Below are 15,922 nucleotides of genomic sequence, written 5' to 3' on the forward strand. Positions count from 1 at the left end.
CTGAACTCCCCTCTTAGACAATTCTCAGAACCTACCTCTTCGTACAAGCTTTTGCTTACTTTCTCTGACTCAGAGGTACCTCAGGTTCTAGTTTAGTCTGATCACAATTTGTGAAGTGCCTTGCTGCATGTTTTCTGCATTTAAGGTGCTTAATAAATGCAAGTTTTCATTGCTGTGACATCATTGTGATGCTGCTAGTCTGCCTAAAACCCAATAAGTTGTATATATTGTAACAGAATATGTGATTTATTTTCCACAGATTCTTCTGAGTTCATATGTTTGCTACACTCATCTTCGTTTTAACCCTTTGGTGACTGTTTCTATGAGTTCTTCATGATGAGAAAGGCCTAACAACAACCCATCACTCATTTCTGTAGCCGTTCGGTTGAGACTGATGTTCCACTCTGACGCTGTTATTAACTGGGCTAGTCCTGCACTGCCCAATGGCTTGCATGGATTTGGCCTGTGCTGCAGTTACAGCTCTTCATATTTTTTTAAAAGAATACAAATGGAATTTTAGCTTATTCTTCTCTACAAGGTCAATGAGTGCCAGAGCAAAGAATTATCATGTATTCATGAATTTGATTATCATTTTCCATTCATACAGTAGTTTTTCTTTCTTTTGTTTTGTTGCCTTTTTATTTGTTTGTAATTTCAGTCTGTTGATAAGGATGTCTGAAGGTCTGGAACCTGAAAATACAAGTATGTAATTGTGCTCACTGTAAGAAAGTCAGCACTGTAGCTGACTGCATGTACTGTAGGTCAGTCCAGTGGCATTCTGATGTCAAAGTGTCTGTTGAAACAGAATGATAATATTATTGCTGACATATTTCTAGCCAGAATGCCAGTTTTGCCAAATGCCTGTCTCTTTCCTTCCCAGTTGTCATTTCTCTTATCCAAGATGCCTATGTACTTCTACATTTATTCATTTTTTAAAACTCCCCATGAAATTAACTAAAACTTTTAACTGGCATTTTTCTCTGATGTGCAATTCAGCAAACTTCTAAATTTTATATAAACTGATTTTAAAACAAAATGCATTTTTCCCATGAAAAAACCAGGCCAGTCACACTGATAATACAGTGATATGCTAATGTTTCATATCTCCCTTTGTACTGCAACTGTTGATATAGGGAATAAATGCCTGAATTCTTAATTTCCAGACCTGCCAGCACCGCGGAATGAAATATATATCAATTTCTGTACAGTTTTGTGGACCTTTATCTGCCATTCTTTGGGTGAATATCAGACTTCTTTTTTAAAAAGGTGTTACCTATACCTGAGGTATGGAGCGGAGGGGATGGTTGAGGTATGGAAGAGTGCAAATTGCCTCTGTCAATATTGTGAACTGTTTGAACAAGCACCAGAAAAAATTATGTTCAATAAGGTGGCTTACACTCTTCAACGTGAGAAAGTCAATATCTTGCTCTGGATTACTTTTTTTTCCCTCATTCCATTCCTATACGATGTACTGTACTAATATTGCACTGTTTTATAAAGTTAATTGTGCATGATTTGGTGACTTTTAAAAATCGATTTCTTTTCAGTACACAAGAACTTGCCTTGACTCAAGAACATACTCTGTGAAGTGAGTCTAGGGATATTTTATGGAGTTTTAAATATAGTATTTCAGTGCAAAATCATCAGAACCCAGAATACTTTGATAAGTTCAAGCTTCTGGGAATCTATGAAGCATCTATGTAAGGACAGAGAAATATTAAAGGAGTAGTGCAGTACAAATTGTGCCAGAATGTCTGACACCAAGATATCAAAGTATTTTTGAAATATGATTGGGTGGAATAGTAATTACTTGAATGAATTAGCTGGAAACTGTGGCATGCCTACCTTTGGAATATGTTGTTATGACTGATCTGAATGCATTCCAGCATGCCAGTACTAGTCATCTAAGCTGTATGTGGTCAATATTATGTAAAAGGGTGTGCAAGTTGTCATCCCTTAGTGCTGCCATAGCAAGCCATTAATTGAAATATAATTTATCATTCATATTTAGACAAAAAATTTTGTCAGTTACTTAACTGAAAGTTTGATTTAACATATTTTTATAATGTATACAATTTTGTACATGTTCTTCATTCCCGAGTGACTTTGGTTTAGTCCATTCTGGCTTACAGTTTCAAAATAAAGATGTCATTTGCTCTTGCTGACGTCTTGTATGTTCACTAACTAATCTCATTGATGTGAATGGTGCTTTAGAAACTCATTCAACAACAAAGCTCACTGCAAAAAAGCAAGCCATCATCAGTATTTTCCAATTCTACTGTTGTAACATATTGAAAATAAAAGCACTGTGAACTCATTCAGTAGCAGAACAAGTGAACATAAAGACAAGAATATCATTCCTTCCCGAAAAGAATGAGCAAATAGTTGTCAGCAAAAAGTTGACTTTATGATATATGAAGAAGAGAAGTTAGATCTAAAGTGCAGTGGTGTGCGGACTTGCAAATCTAAGCCAGTATTCTGTTGAGTTGAACCTTACCTGTGTGCAGTTTTGGTCTCCTAGTCTGAGGAAGGACATTCTTGCTACTGAGGGAGTCCGGCGAAGGCTCACCAGACTGATTCCCAGGCTGGCAGGACTGAAAGACTGGATCAAATAGGCTTGAATTCACTGGAATTTAGAAGATTGAGGTGGGATTTCATAGAAGCATATAAAATTCTGATGGGACAGAACAGACTAGATGTGGGAAGAATGTTCCCAGCATTGGGGAAGTCCAGAACAAGGGGTCACAGTCTTCAAATAAGGGGTTAGCCGTTCAGAACTGAGATAAGGAAGAATTTCTTCACTCAGAGTTGTGAACCTGTGGAATTCTCTCCCAGAGGAAACTATTGGGGCCAGTTCATCAGATATGTTCAAGAGGGAGCTGGGCATGGCCCTTGAGGTTAATGGGATCAACAGGACTGAATGCTCAACTTTCCAGGGTTTTATTGCTTTAGACAAGATAGGGAAGGAGGTAAAAGAGGTGGAGAGTGTCACATTTGCACTCAGAGAGAACATATTGGACGGCTGATCCACTTAGGCAATATAGGTAGAGCTCAAAAGTAGGCAGGGTGCAATCATTCTGATGCGATTATACTGTAGCCCCACCCCCAAAAAAGGCACTAGACATTGGGGAACAAATGTGTAGGCAGATTATGGACGATGCAATAACAACAGGGTTGTCATATATGATGATTTTAACTTCCCCAATATTGACTGGCACTTTCTCAGAACAAGAGGCTTAGACAAGGCAGAATTTGTTAGCTACCTCAAAGGATTTATTGAAACAATATGTGGACAGTTCAGTTAGAGGAGGGACCATTCTGGACCTTGTATTAGCTAATGAATCTGGCCGGTGACTGATCTTTCAGCAGGAGAGATTGTTTGGAAACAGGGATCACAACTCCTTACATTTTAAGGAAGCTATGAATAATGATACCTTGCAGGAAGGTATTAAATTGGGGAAGACAAATTATGCCAATATTAGACAGACATCAGGGAGGGTTAATTGAGAGCAGATAATTGAGTCCACATTTGACTTTTGGGAGTTGTTTAATGACCTAGTGATCAGAGTTCAGGACTAGCATGATCCAGTAAGGAGGAAGGGCACGAATGGCAAGTTAAAGGACCCTTGGATAACAAGGGAGATTGTTAATTTAGTTAAAAGGAAAATCAGAAGCGTACATACAGTTTAGGAAGCTAACATTGGACAGGACCCATGAGGAATGTAAAGAATGCAAGAAAGAACTCAAGCAGGGAATGAGAAGAGCAAGAAGAGGCCACTAAATTACCTTGGCAAGTAGGGTAAGGAGAATCCCAAAGCATTCTATGCATATGCTAAAATCAAGAGAATAACTAGGAAGAGGGTAGGACCACTCATGGGTAAAGGAGGAAACTTGTGCTTGGAGGCAGAGGATGCAGGTGAGATCCTAAATGAGTACTTTCTTTCAGTATTCACCCAGGAGAACGACATGGTAGACAGTGAGATTTGTGTGGAGCATGCTAAAATGCTAGGGCATTTTGAGATCAAGAAAGAAGTGATATTTGGGCTCTTGAAGAGCAAAGTCCTCTTCGCCCAATGGTATCACTCAAGGCTATTGAGAGAGGCAAGAGAGGAGATTGTTGGGGCCATGACCAAGATCTTTGTATCCTTGCTAGCCACTGGAGAGGTCGTGGAGGACTGGTGATTAGCTGAAGTTGTTCCATCTGCTGACTGTTCAATTCTAGTCATTACATTACAGGAACAATATGGAAGCTTTGGTGAAGACATAGAAGAGGTTTACCAAGATGCTACCTGCTTTATAAACAGAGGTAGTGGGCATACATCTGCAGTAAGTGGAACTTGAAGTTGTGGTTACCTGTTCCTAATTGAATGGAACCCCTTCCTTTGATGAATTCTGGAACATTGTGATACAGCCCTCTCAGAGCCATGTTTGTAAGGTCGATGGCACCCTGTACATGCGGGAAGACAGCTATGCTCTGAAACCTTAGTGTCCGAGTTACAGCACTGACCAGTTGGATGAGTGAAATAAATCAGTGTGGTTTACAGATGGCACCAGTCATTAACCATTTGTAGGTGCATGACTGAATTATCCCATATATTTCCTGTTGTTACCTGCAAAAATCCATTTACATAGAAGTTCCATGTAGTCAGCAGCTAGCAGGAGAGAATGATCTCCCACTCCTTCAACATGCAGCTCTCGCTGTAACAGCTGACAGTTCCTTCGCTGTTTCCCAGGACATATGAAGCCTGTGTCAACACTGAACCTCACTCATCCTTTTTGCATTTTGAGACACCCCACAGCCGCAACTCTACCTGAGTTGGATACTGTTCAGCATTGGCAGCCTGCTGTTGTTTCTGGGATTGCTGTCAACCCTAATTTTCTCATATCTTGGATTGTTGTTGTTACAACACGAGGTAAACCCTCCTGCTTATTTTTACCCAGCAACACAGAAAAGATTTATCCTTTGCAGCAATCTGTGAAAATTCGATAGGACAAGAACTAGTTGAAGTAAAAGGAACAGAGAACAACTAATAACAACCCCTTCCTCGAACGTATCTTCTACCTTCCCCTTTCACAATACTAGTCTGATAAAATTCCCAATTAAGATTTACAAAACAAAACTTATCTCAAAACCAGGCAGCTTTCGGTTCTCCTCTGTATTCCTGTTTTCTTCTTGGGGATTCTGCTTGACAGGATACTGATCGCTGAAGGTACCTTTAAGAGAGCTATTTTCAGGCAGTTTTTAAATTTGGTAACTTGGCAGTTCTCCTTTCAACAGTTCAATTTTCCCTAGTCTAATATCCCCAAAGCATCGGATTGTGTCATTGGCTTTTAAGATTATCAATATACTCAATTCAAACTTGATTGGGGTGGATATTTTGGGGTATAATTTAAACTGATTGGCTGAATTCAAATTTGCTTTTGTATCCAAGCAACCAGCTAATCGACTTGTTCAACCAAATGTTACATGTTTTTTCAGAACACCTGCTGCTGTCAGGTGGTTTTTGCTCTCTTTTACTCTTTTACTGTCTTAAAGATATAGTGACCAACATCCCACCAGAAGCTGGGTACATCTCATTTGGTGACAATGATCATAATGGGAACATGAAGATCAAAATAAGTTCATAGCTCGGAGAACAGTCAGTGTGGATGAAGGCTGAGCACACTTCTCCTTGAAGTGGGACATAACAACATTCTAATAATGAGGGTAACGTCTTTATCATGCTGCTTTTAACTTAGCAAATGCAAAAACTTGGTGAAACTGTCCTTCTGGCTGAATGATTACATATTACATCTGATATATTACATCAAAAAGGAAATGCCTGCTGCACTTTGAACCCTTCCCAAACCAGATGCACATCAATCATGAAGCTTAACATTGCTCAACATTCATATTGTAAGTAACTCAATGGTCTGTACTGAACGCTATCAGCTCTGAATTCCACAACACCTTTAAAGGTTTTGGCAGTTCTGTGTCACTTTTGGCTAGCATTCACCTCATTTTAAATCATCACCACTAACATCTACATCATTGAGATACAAATATCCAATTTACAAGGATGGTGCAAATTGGCTTTGTCAAGTGTTGGAACCAAAAATGTATCCATTCTGTATACATTGTTCATAGGTTTTGAATTAATTGCAAATTAAATGCTGTCACATTGTGCAATTCTATGCTTCAGGTATTTGCCCCTTCAATGTTCAACATCCAGCAAGCATGAATCCTGTGCTCTGACTTCACTCACCTGGACATTTTCCCAGCCATTTTTCAGTTGCATTGCACATCTTGAGAAGGAAACAGTCGATGCAGGGCAGAGGGTATTGTACTCTAATGCACACAATACGCAAAATGAGGTACATGAGCTTGTCGCACAGATTGAAATTGGCAGGTACAATGTTGTGGGTGTGAAAGAGACGTGACTACAAGCGGATCATGGCAAGGATACACCATCCTACCGAAAGGACATGCAGATGGGCAGAGGGAATGGGGTTGCCTTAACAGTAAATTAGATGAATAGCAAGAAGATAGACAAAAACTCAAGACAGAAAAGGCATGTAAGAAAGACATTATTATAATAATCATAGAGAACTTGTCTCAGGAGGAGTGAAGCAACGTTCCCTGGATGTTTGTGACAAAATCAAAATGCAGGGTCAAATGGACCAGCTGATACCAACATGGGCGCCACTAGTTGGTTTATGACCAGCACTCGAATCTTGTAAGATAATACTCAGAGCAGTCCTGTCCAACAACCTAGCGAGCTGAAACTTTGGCCTCCAGCTCTTGCCAATCCTGCCTAAGCCAGGATTCCTTAGCCAGGCTAAGGGCAACCCGAAGACGGAGGAGAGGGGTTGCCCCAGCTGAGCATCTGTAATTCCACCAGCAAATAATATTTTCCACCACAGACTGAGCAGGTGTCCAGAAGATTTGGTCCTGTTGATCTTGGCAGAAGACAGCACTGAGTATATCGCGCTGCATCTCCAGATCAGCCAGGTCAGTAACCCTGAGAAACATGTCATCAGTGTAAGCCAAAAGCACCAGCTCCTTGCCCAGTATGCATAGACCCATCCTGAACTACATTCTCTGCAAGAGGTACAGGAAGGAGGCACAGGGAATACAGCTGGCCAGACAAGGGGCAGCCCTGATGCACTGGTCTTCCAAAGTAAAGGGTGCTGTCAGGGACATGTTAATTTAATCAGACACTCTGCTACCGTGTACAAAAGTCAATTGTGGATGACATACTGTGTCTTGAAACCTGAATGCTCGCTGATACTCATGGTCAACCCTGTCAAACTCTTTCTCCTGGTCAAGGGACAGGAAGGCATTCGTATTCTGGGAAAAATGGATTAGGTCCCAGATCAAATAGGCATTGTCATGGATCCTCCAGCCTGGGGCCATGTACGGCTGGTCAGGGTTGATCGTATGGTCCAGCATAGATGCCAGGTGAGATGACAAAACTCTGGTAAAAATTTCATATTCTGACCTGAGGAGGGAGACTGAGTTTTTGAGTGGACAAAGGTCCCCTTTCTTAAGCATGATGACCACCCTTTGCCAAGAAAAAGACAGCTGGAAATGTGTTGCTGGAAAAGCGCAGCAGGTCAGGCAGCATCCAGGGAACAGGAGAATCGACGTTTCGGGCATAAGCCCTTCTTCAGGGCTTATGCCCGAAACGTCGATCATCCTGTTCCCTGGATGCTGCCTGACCTGCTGCGCTTTTCCAGCGACACATTTCCAGCTCTGATCTCCAGCATCTGCAGACCTCACTTTCTCCTCAAAGAAAAAGACAGCTGTCTGGCCAAGAAATGTTCCTCCAGGACCGACATGTAGATCCCCCCAGGAAAATCCTAAAAAACTGTGTATGCCATCCACTGTCCAGTAGGCATTGAAGATCAGTCCCTCATGGAACACAATGGAAGTACCCTCAGTCATCTCTTCTTGGGCCAAGCAAATAAGACTTGGCACCAGAAGAAGTTCATGTTTCAAGCCCTGTTCTTTGGCCCAAGTAGGATGGATGCAAACCGTAACCACACTTCCTCAGCAGCTGTAATTGGGGAGGAGAAACTCACTGGGCCAAGACTTCCAGAGGGATTGATGGATAAATGGAGCCTGCCCAGTTCTCTATGACCAGGTGCACCATTCGCTTGGACCGGAGGAAAAATACCAACCTGCCATACACCTTGGCAGTCACAATAATGGCCAGTGGGCAGGCAACATGACCTTCATGAAGGCCTGGATAGTCATATTAAAGTGGGGATAAACTTTAACCCCCAGGTTATTTGTCAGGTGCCTGAAGGGAGATGGGGCCACGGCCAAAACAGCAGCTACCCAAGCAAAAGTCCAGCTCAGCCCCATTACTGGTGATTTGAATTGGGTTCAATCATGTCACACGGAAAGGAAAGTACACAAAAAGGGAAAAGTTCAGTGCTGGCAAATGTTCCAAATGGGCCCCCTGCAGTACCAACAAGAATCCCATCAAAGTCTTTTTCAGTCCCAGAGGAGTTCAAGCAGCAGTGGAAAGCAGGCATAGGCAATAATACCATTAGAAAATAGTTGCAAGGCACAGTCAAAGTAGCAACAATTACACGAAAGTCCTTGACACTGATCTAGCACCCTCAGAGCCAGCTAATAGAGTGAGCAGAAACCCTGACACCCCCATTTATACTTGTCAGCCATTACTTCCTGATTGGGGTTAATAGCCCAATCAGGGAACTCATGTCCTATGACATCCACCTGGTTGACCTCTTTACAATCATCACATTCCTCCCCATCTGAGTCCAATGACATGGGCCTGTCCTTTATCTAGTAACCTCTCCTGGAACCATGATGGCTGGTTCCTCCATCTCAGACTCAGATACGGGCGGTGGGTACTGGACTGTTGGTAACGGAGCATTTTCTTCTTCAGGCCATAAAGACATCAAGGCTGCAACTTCTACCATGTCCATCTCAGACTCCAAGGTTTCTTTGATGATAGGTGCAGGGGGAGAATTCGTGGGTTCTGACAGCTTTTCTGGTTGTTCTGAGGGTATGTTTTGGTCCTGCCTGTTTGCACGTTTGCAGATTTTTATGTGGTCCATGTGCTTGTTCAGGACCACCCACATCCAGCCAAACTTTGTCACAGTACCTGACTTCACATTGACCAATCCTCTTGCCCAGGTGGAGCAATTTCCATGGTGTCAGCATCAAAATTCATCCCCTGAAGTAAACTGTCTCTTTCACTTAGTGGAGTGTTGTGTCCAGCATTGGTGTCCCGGGTCTCGAAAGATCAGATTTAACCAATGATGCAGTCTTCTCCTTATTAGCAACTCTGATGGAGCTATACCTGTGGTTGCATGAGGGGTCATCCGATAACCAAGCAGGAACCGGGGCAGTTTTGGTATTGAATGAAGCTGCCATCAATGTTTTGACTGCTCTTTCTGCCAGACCATTGGACAATGGATAGTATGGAGCTGTGCTTACATGCCAAAATGCCATTCGACTTTAGGAAATACTCAAATTCCCTGCTGGTAAATTATGGTCTGCTGTCTGTGATCAATATTTCCGGAAGCTTGTGCATTGCAAAAGACACTCACAGCTTTTCTATCATCATCCCAGTGTTTGACAGTTCAACCACTTTGAGTAGGCATCCACAATGACTAAGATGCCATGAAAGGGCCAGCATAGTCAACATGTAACCAGGTTCAGGATTTACTCGGCCATTCCTATGAATGTGGGGGAGATGCTTGTTTTGTGTGCTTGTTGGTTCTCTGGGCACTTCCCCACTAATGTGGCTTTGTCTGCATCCAGTCTTGGCCATCAGACATGACCTCTCTCCAACACCTTCATTTTGAACACCCTCTATGACCGTGGTGGAATTCAGCCGGCATCTGGTATATTTACTCTTGACAATCACTCTTGCTCCCTACAATAAAATGCCATCCTCTACTGGTCCTGGCAGGTCCAGAAAGGTTTCAATCTGGCTGTGAAGGCAGTTTTGTTTCTCCCATCACCTCCAACTGTTTTAGGATTTCTCAGGACCGAATCTTTCTGCATTCACAGCAAAAAAATCAGCGGTGTCTGGAAGGATGTCCACAAAGTTTGAAACCAGAACAGATGCTTCCACTGAAAGCACCACTGGTGGTATATCTGCCAGTTGGAGACAGCTGAAGGCAGCCACAGATATCTTGGCCTCCCAGATAGTGTTCCAATTTATATTTGTATGCAGTTTAGTATTAGAGCGCATCATTGAATTCGACTTGAAGCTATTTATGTCGTGGCTTTTTTTCTCTTTGCCCAGCAGGGGTTAGTGGTCTGTGGCTATTACAAATTAGTGTCTGTAAAGATATTGGTGGAATTTTCTCACACCAAAGATGACTGCAAAACCTTCCTTCTCTGACTTGTGTACTGGGTTCATTACTGGGTAATGAACCAGGCCAAGTGTTAGAATTGGAGGTAGGTGAGCACTTTGGGGACAGTGACCACAATTCGGTGACTTTTACTCTAGTGATGGAGAGGGATAAGTGTGCACTACAGGGCAAGAGTTATAGCTGGGGGCAGGGAAATTATGATGCGGTGAGGCATGACTTAGAAAAGTGGCTTGGAAAAGTAAGCTTCAAGGCAAGGGCGTAATTGATATGTGGAGCTTGTTCAAGGAGCAACTATTGAGTGTCCTTGATAAGTATGTACCCGTCAGGCAGGGAGGAAAGGGTCGTGTGAGGGAGCCGTGCTTTAATAAGGAATTGGAATCCCTTGTTAAATGGAAGAGGGGGGCCTATGTAAAGATGAGGCGTGAAGGTTCAATTGGGGCGATTGAGGGGACATGAAAGGTCCTTAGTTGGTAGGATTAGGGAAAACCCTAAGGCTTTCTATAGGTATGTCAGGAATAAAAGAATGACTAGGGTAGGAATAGGTCCAGTCAAGGATAGTAGTGGGAAGTTGCGTGTGGAGGCTGAAGAGATTGGGGAGACACTGAATGAATACTTTTCGTCAGTATTCAATCAGGAACAGGACATCGTTGTCAATGTGAATACTGAGTCACAATTAAGTAGAATGGATGGCTTTGAGGTATGCAGAGAAGAGGTGTTGGAAATTCTGGAAAGGGTGAAAATAGATAAGTCTCCTGGGCCTGACGGCATTTATCCTAGGATTCTCTGGGAAGCAAGGGAGGAGATTGCAGAGCCATTGGCCTTGATTTTTATGTCCTCGTTGTCTACAGGAGTAGTGCCAGAAAATTGGAGGCTAGCAAATGTGGTTCCCTTGTTCAAGAAGGGGAGTAGGGATAACCCTAGTAACTATAGGCCGGTGAGTCTCACTTCTGTTGTGGGCAAAATCTTAGAGAGAATTGTAAGGGATAGGATTTATGAACATCTGGATAGGAATAATGTGATCAAGGATAGTCAGCATGGTTTTTGTGAAGGGCAGGTCGTGCCTCACAAACCTTATTGAATTCTTTGAGAAGATGACTAAGGAGGTGGACGAGGGGAAAGCGGTAGATGTGGTGTATATGGATTTTAGTAAGGCGTTTGATAAGGTTCCCCATGGTAGACTACTGCAAAAATACGGAGGTATGGCATTGAGGGTGAGTTGGAGGTTTGGATTAGGAGTTGGCTCGCTGGAAGAAGACAGAGGGTAGTAGTTGATGGCAAAGGTTCATCTTGGAGTGCCGTCACTAGCGGTGTTCCGCAAGGATCTGTTTTGGGACCATTGCTGTTTGTCATTTTTATAAATGACCTGGAGGAGGGGTTAGAAGGTTGGGTGAGCAAGTTTGTGGATGATACGAAAGTCAGAGGAGTTGTAGACAGTGAGGAAGGATGTGGCAGGTTACAGCGGGATATAGATAAGCTGCAGAACTGGGCAGAAAGGTGGCAAATGTAGTTCAATGTAGCTAAGTGTGAGGTGATTCACTTTGGTAAGAGTAACAAAAAGATGGGGTACTGGGCTAATGGTCGGATACTTGGTAGTGTGGATGAGCAGAGGGATCTTGGTGTCCATGTACACAGATCTTTGAAAGTTGCCACCCAGGTAAATAGTGTGGTGAAGAAGGCATATGGCGTACTGGCTTTTATTGGTAGAGGAATTGAGTTCCGGAGTACTGAGGTCATGTTGCAGTTGTATAAGACTCTGGTGCGGCCGCATCTGGAGTATTGTGTGCAGTTTTGGTCGCCATACTATAGGAAGTGGAGGCACTGGGACGGGTGCAGAGGAGGTTTACCAGGATGTTGCCTGGTATGGTAGAAAGATCGTATGAGGAAAGGCTGAGGCACTTGAGGTTGTTTTCATTGGAGAAAAGAAGGTTTAGAGGTGTACAAGATGATTAGGGGTTTAGATAGGGTCGACAGTGAGAATCTTTTTCCACGTATGGAGTCAGCTATTACAAAGGGGCATAGCTTTAAATTAAGGGGGGGTAGGTATAGGACAGATGTTAGGGGTAGGTTCTTTACTCAGCGAGTCGTGAGTTCATGGAATGCCCTGCCAGTAGCAGTGGTGGACTCTCCCTCATTATGGGCATTTAAGCAGGCATTGGATAGGCATATGGAGGATAGTGGGCTAGTGTAGGGTAGGTGGGCTTGGATCGGCGCAACATCAAGGGCCGAAGGGCCTGTACTGCGCTGTATTCTTCTATGTTCTATGTTCTATGTGCTATACTCTGCATTAGCCAAAGTCCAGGAAGCATATGTTATTGGTAGTTCATCTCCATTGGGCCATCTGTGAGTTATGTCTACCTGGGTACCATAAAGGAAGACATCACATGTCAACATCACATCACACTTGGGATCATAGTGTGCCAACATCTTAGGTGATGATAGCTGTCACTTCACTTCCCTAAAGCTACGAGACTTATTCTAAGGCTGAGGGTTTTTCAAAAGCAGATGTAAGAATGCCAGGTTGGAGATCTGGTTTTGCATGAACTTTCCATAACAATTCGCCAATCCAAGGAAAGACCTAAGCTCCACAACAGACATGGGAGATGAGGCATTTCTGATTACCCTCGCTTTATCTTCCAATATGTGATCTAGTCTTGTCGACAGTGTAGCACAAATAGGGGCCTTGGGATGGCTGGAATGCACATTTTCCCTTCTAATGCAAATGTCTGCCTTGGAGAAACATCTCAGGACTCTGTCAAAATTCTTTAAGTGCTCTGTATTTGCTTTCCCTGTTAATTGTACATCAACCAGATAAATGGGACCCTGGGATAGACCTTATAAAATGTTCTCCATTGTCTCCTGAAGAATGGCACATGCTGATGATATTCCAAATGGTAGTTTTGTATATTATTACAAACCCTTATAGATATTAATAGTAGCACACTTTTGTGAATCTTCATCAAACTACAATTGCCTGTCTGCCAGCTTGGTGGAAAAGTCCTCGATTTAGGTATTGGGTATTTATCCAGCTGTGATCAGTGCTTTACTGCTTGTTTAAAATCCCCACAAAGATGAACTGAACCTGTTGGGCTTTACAATTGGTATGACTGGTATTATGGACCAGCCAGACCTCCTCAAAACATTTGAAGAAGGTAGTCCACACCCTACCATTTTTAGTTGTTTTAGGCAGATGTAAGGTGAATATTCCAGGAGTAAGGCAGCTGGTCAAACCAATTAGCTTCAAGTAAAACAGAAATTATTTACACACCACCAAATGAAACATAAGCAAAAGAAAGCAGAATTTAAAAAAACAACTATTGAAAATTCAACGGACATGATATTCCTGCAACTTAACAAAGGAGCTGTACCAATTTCCTGCAACATCACAAAACACACCCCTTAGCAAAAAAAGTTCAAACACAGGTTCTAACAGGAGTGATGTTAGAGAGATAGAGTCAACCAGAAATATCTGTTGAATCAGAGAACCTTTTTCTCTCAGCAGCTTTCTTTGACTAGCAGCTTCGAACAGACTGCATGCTAAAACCCAAACCAAAACAATGCCCTGAATCAAGACAACTGACCATTCCCCTTTCATTGTGCAATTGTTTTAGAAAAAAACCTAAAACTTTTTCCCTGATTATGGCCTTAGGCAGTATCTGTAGCCATTAGCAAGGTCTCTATTCCTAGACAAATCGGAACTCGTGCCTTTTATAACCTCTCTTGAAAAAAATCCAAGGAAATTATAACCCCTTGTTAAAGGAGCAGCAGCATTACAGCAGTGCTGCCTATTCCACAAACAGTACTGGTTTAATGATTGCTTTGCTTCCCAGCTTCCTAATTCCTGCCTCTACTTTTGCAGGTAAGGCAAATGGCACTGGGCAGGCCTTGCAGCATGTAAGGTTGCTCTGTCTGCTTTGATAGTCTCTAGACATTTCTGAAAAACTTCTGGGTATTTAATTAAGACATCACTCTGGCAGCTATTTTCTAATTGAGAAATGTTGAGCCAATCAAGGTGAATATTTCTCAACCAATTTCATAGAATGGAATCCCTACAGTGTGGAAACAGTCCCTTCAGCTCAACAAGCCCACACCAACCCTCAGAAGAGTAATCCACACAGACCCATTCCCCCTAATTAATGCACCTAATCCACACATCCCTGAACACTCTGGGCAATTTAGCATGGCCAATCCACCCCGAGGAAACCTATGCAGACCATGATGAGCAAACTCAACACAGACAGTCACCCAAGGCTGGAATCAAACCCTGATCCCTGGAGCTATGAGGCAGCAGTGCTAACTAATGAGCCACCATGCCACCCATTTCATGCCATCAGGTTGGGACCCAAGTCTTTTACTACAATCACTGATCCTCATAGTAGACCAGAACTAAAGTTGTATGGTAAATCTGCAAGGGTTCCCTGGAATACGTTCTCAGTCTAGCCATGCTCCAACACAAAGTTAAGACTTGGAGTCCAGAGCGGATTTTGTTAAAGATTGGTTCTGCAATCACTGATACTGTTGCTCTGGTATAAACCTCCATTAGAACAGGTGACCATTTAACCAGATGTCTATTTTGATTGGTTTTGATTTGGACGTTGTAATATTTGGGGTTGTAATATTCCTTAATTAAATCCACCAGCTCTTGAAAGGTTTTAGTATCTAGTGCCTCAGGAAATGTTAGGTCCCTAATAGCGAAAAAGCTGCATGTCACCAAGCTGTCAGGAGAATTACTCATTGCTTTTCATCTGCCCTAATGTCATTTGCCCAGAAAAATAACGCACTCTTTCCATATACTAAGCCCAATTTTCAATGGCAGGATCAAACGAATTAAGCCTTTCCAAATAATGGCATGTTACCAGAAATGCTTACCTCAACTCAAAGGCAACTGTTACAAGCAAATTTCTTTAGGTACACACTTTGTTCTCTCGTCACCACTGACGAGAGGCCAGTACCCCATCACTAAGTCACCCTTTATTTAAACGTGCATATTACATGACACTCATCTGGTATCCTGAGAGTAGGCAGAACCTCTGACACTCTTGTTTACATCTGACAGCCAGGGGTCCCTGATTCAACCAGGTTAACAGTCCCAATCAGGGAACAATATTCTATGATATCCACCTAGCTGACCTTATTACATTCACTACATCTACAGACCAGCGACCTGGGTGCTGTTTGTCACTGCCCTTCCCAGATTTACATAATCATTAAAAGAGTTACAGTTCTGGGTCCACATTCTCCCAGTCATGTTTGCAACTGCTCACCTCCTGCACCACCTGTGACCATGCCTTTTGAGACTTCAGCAGCATTTTATCAGCCCAGGAATGACACCTCCATCTTTAATTCAGTTGGGGAAGAGGGGTTGGGTTTTTGGGAATGGTGGGAGAGACCACATCTATTTGTTCTTTTCAGCAACTGCCTGATCCCCATTGACTTCTTGGGCAAGCATCTGCACAGTAAGCAGTAAATTTGTACTTTTCTTTTCAAAGGGATCTCCTGTTCACCTTCTACCTCCAGGCTGTTCTCATGCTGCCGATTAGGTACTGAATCTTCCACTGGGCCAATTTACACATCTAATTTGAAA

General features: G+C 42.7%; 1 protein-coding gene across 3 annotated transcripts in view; it reads left to right on the top strand.

Moving 5' to 3' along the window:
* cdc42se2 (CDC42 small effector 2) overlaps positions 1–2,165 on the top strand; it is a 318,114-nt gene extending 315,949 nt beyond the window's left edge. For all 3 annotated transcript variants that reach the window (XM_043714273.2, XM_043714265.2, XM_087996990.1), the window contains one exon: positions 260–2,165. Coding sequence is in view for 1 of the 3 variants with exons in the window: in XM_087996990.1 (XP_087853116.1) it covers positions 260–337 (78 nt within the window). In the remaining 2 variants the exon portion in view is untranslated. The remainder of the gene's footprint in view (positions 1–259) is intronic.
* Positions 2,166–15,922: the final 13,757 nt, after the last annotated feature.

Source organism: Chiloscyllium plagiosum, unplaced genomic scaffold, assembly GCF_037043375.1.
Source record: "Chiloscyllium plagiosum isolate Xiang-an unplaced genomic scaffold, Cpla_swu_hap1 HiC_scaffold_2, whole genome shotgun sequence".
NCBI lineage: Eukaryota > Metazoa > Chordata > Chondrichthyes > Orectolobiformes > Hemiscylliidae > Chiloscyllium > Chiloscyllium plagiosum.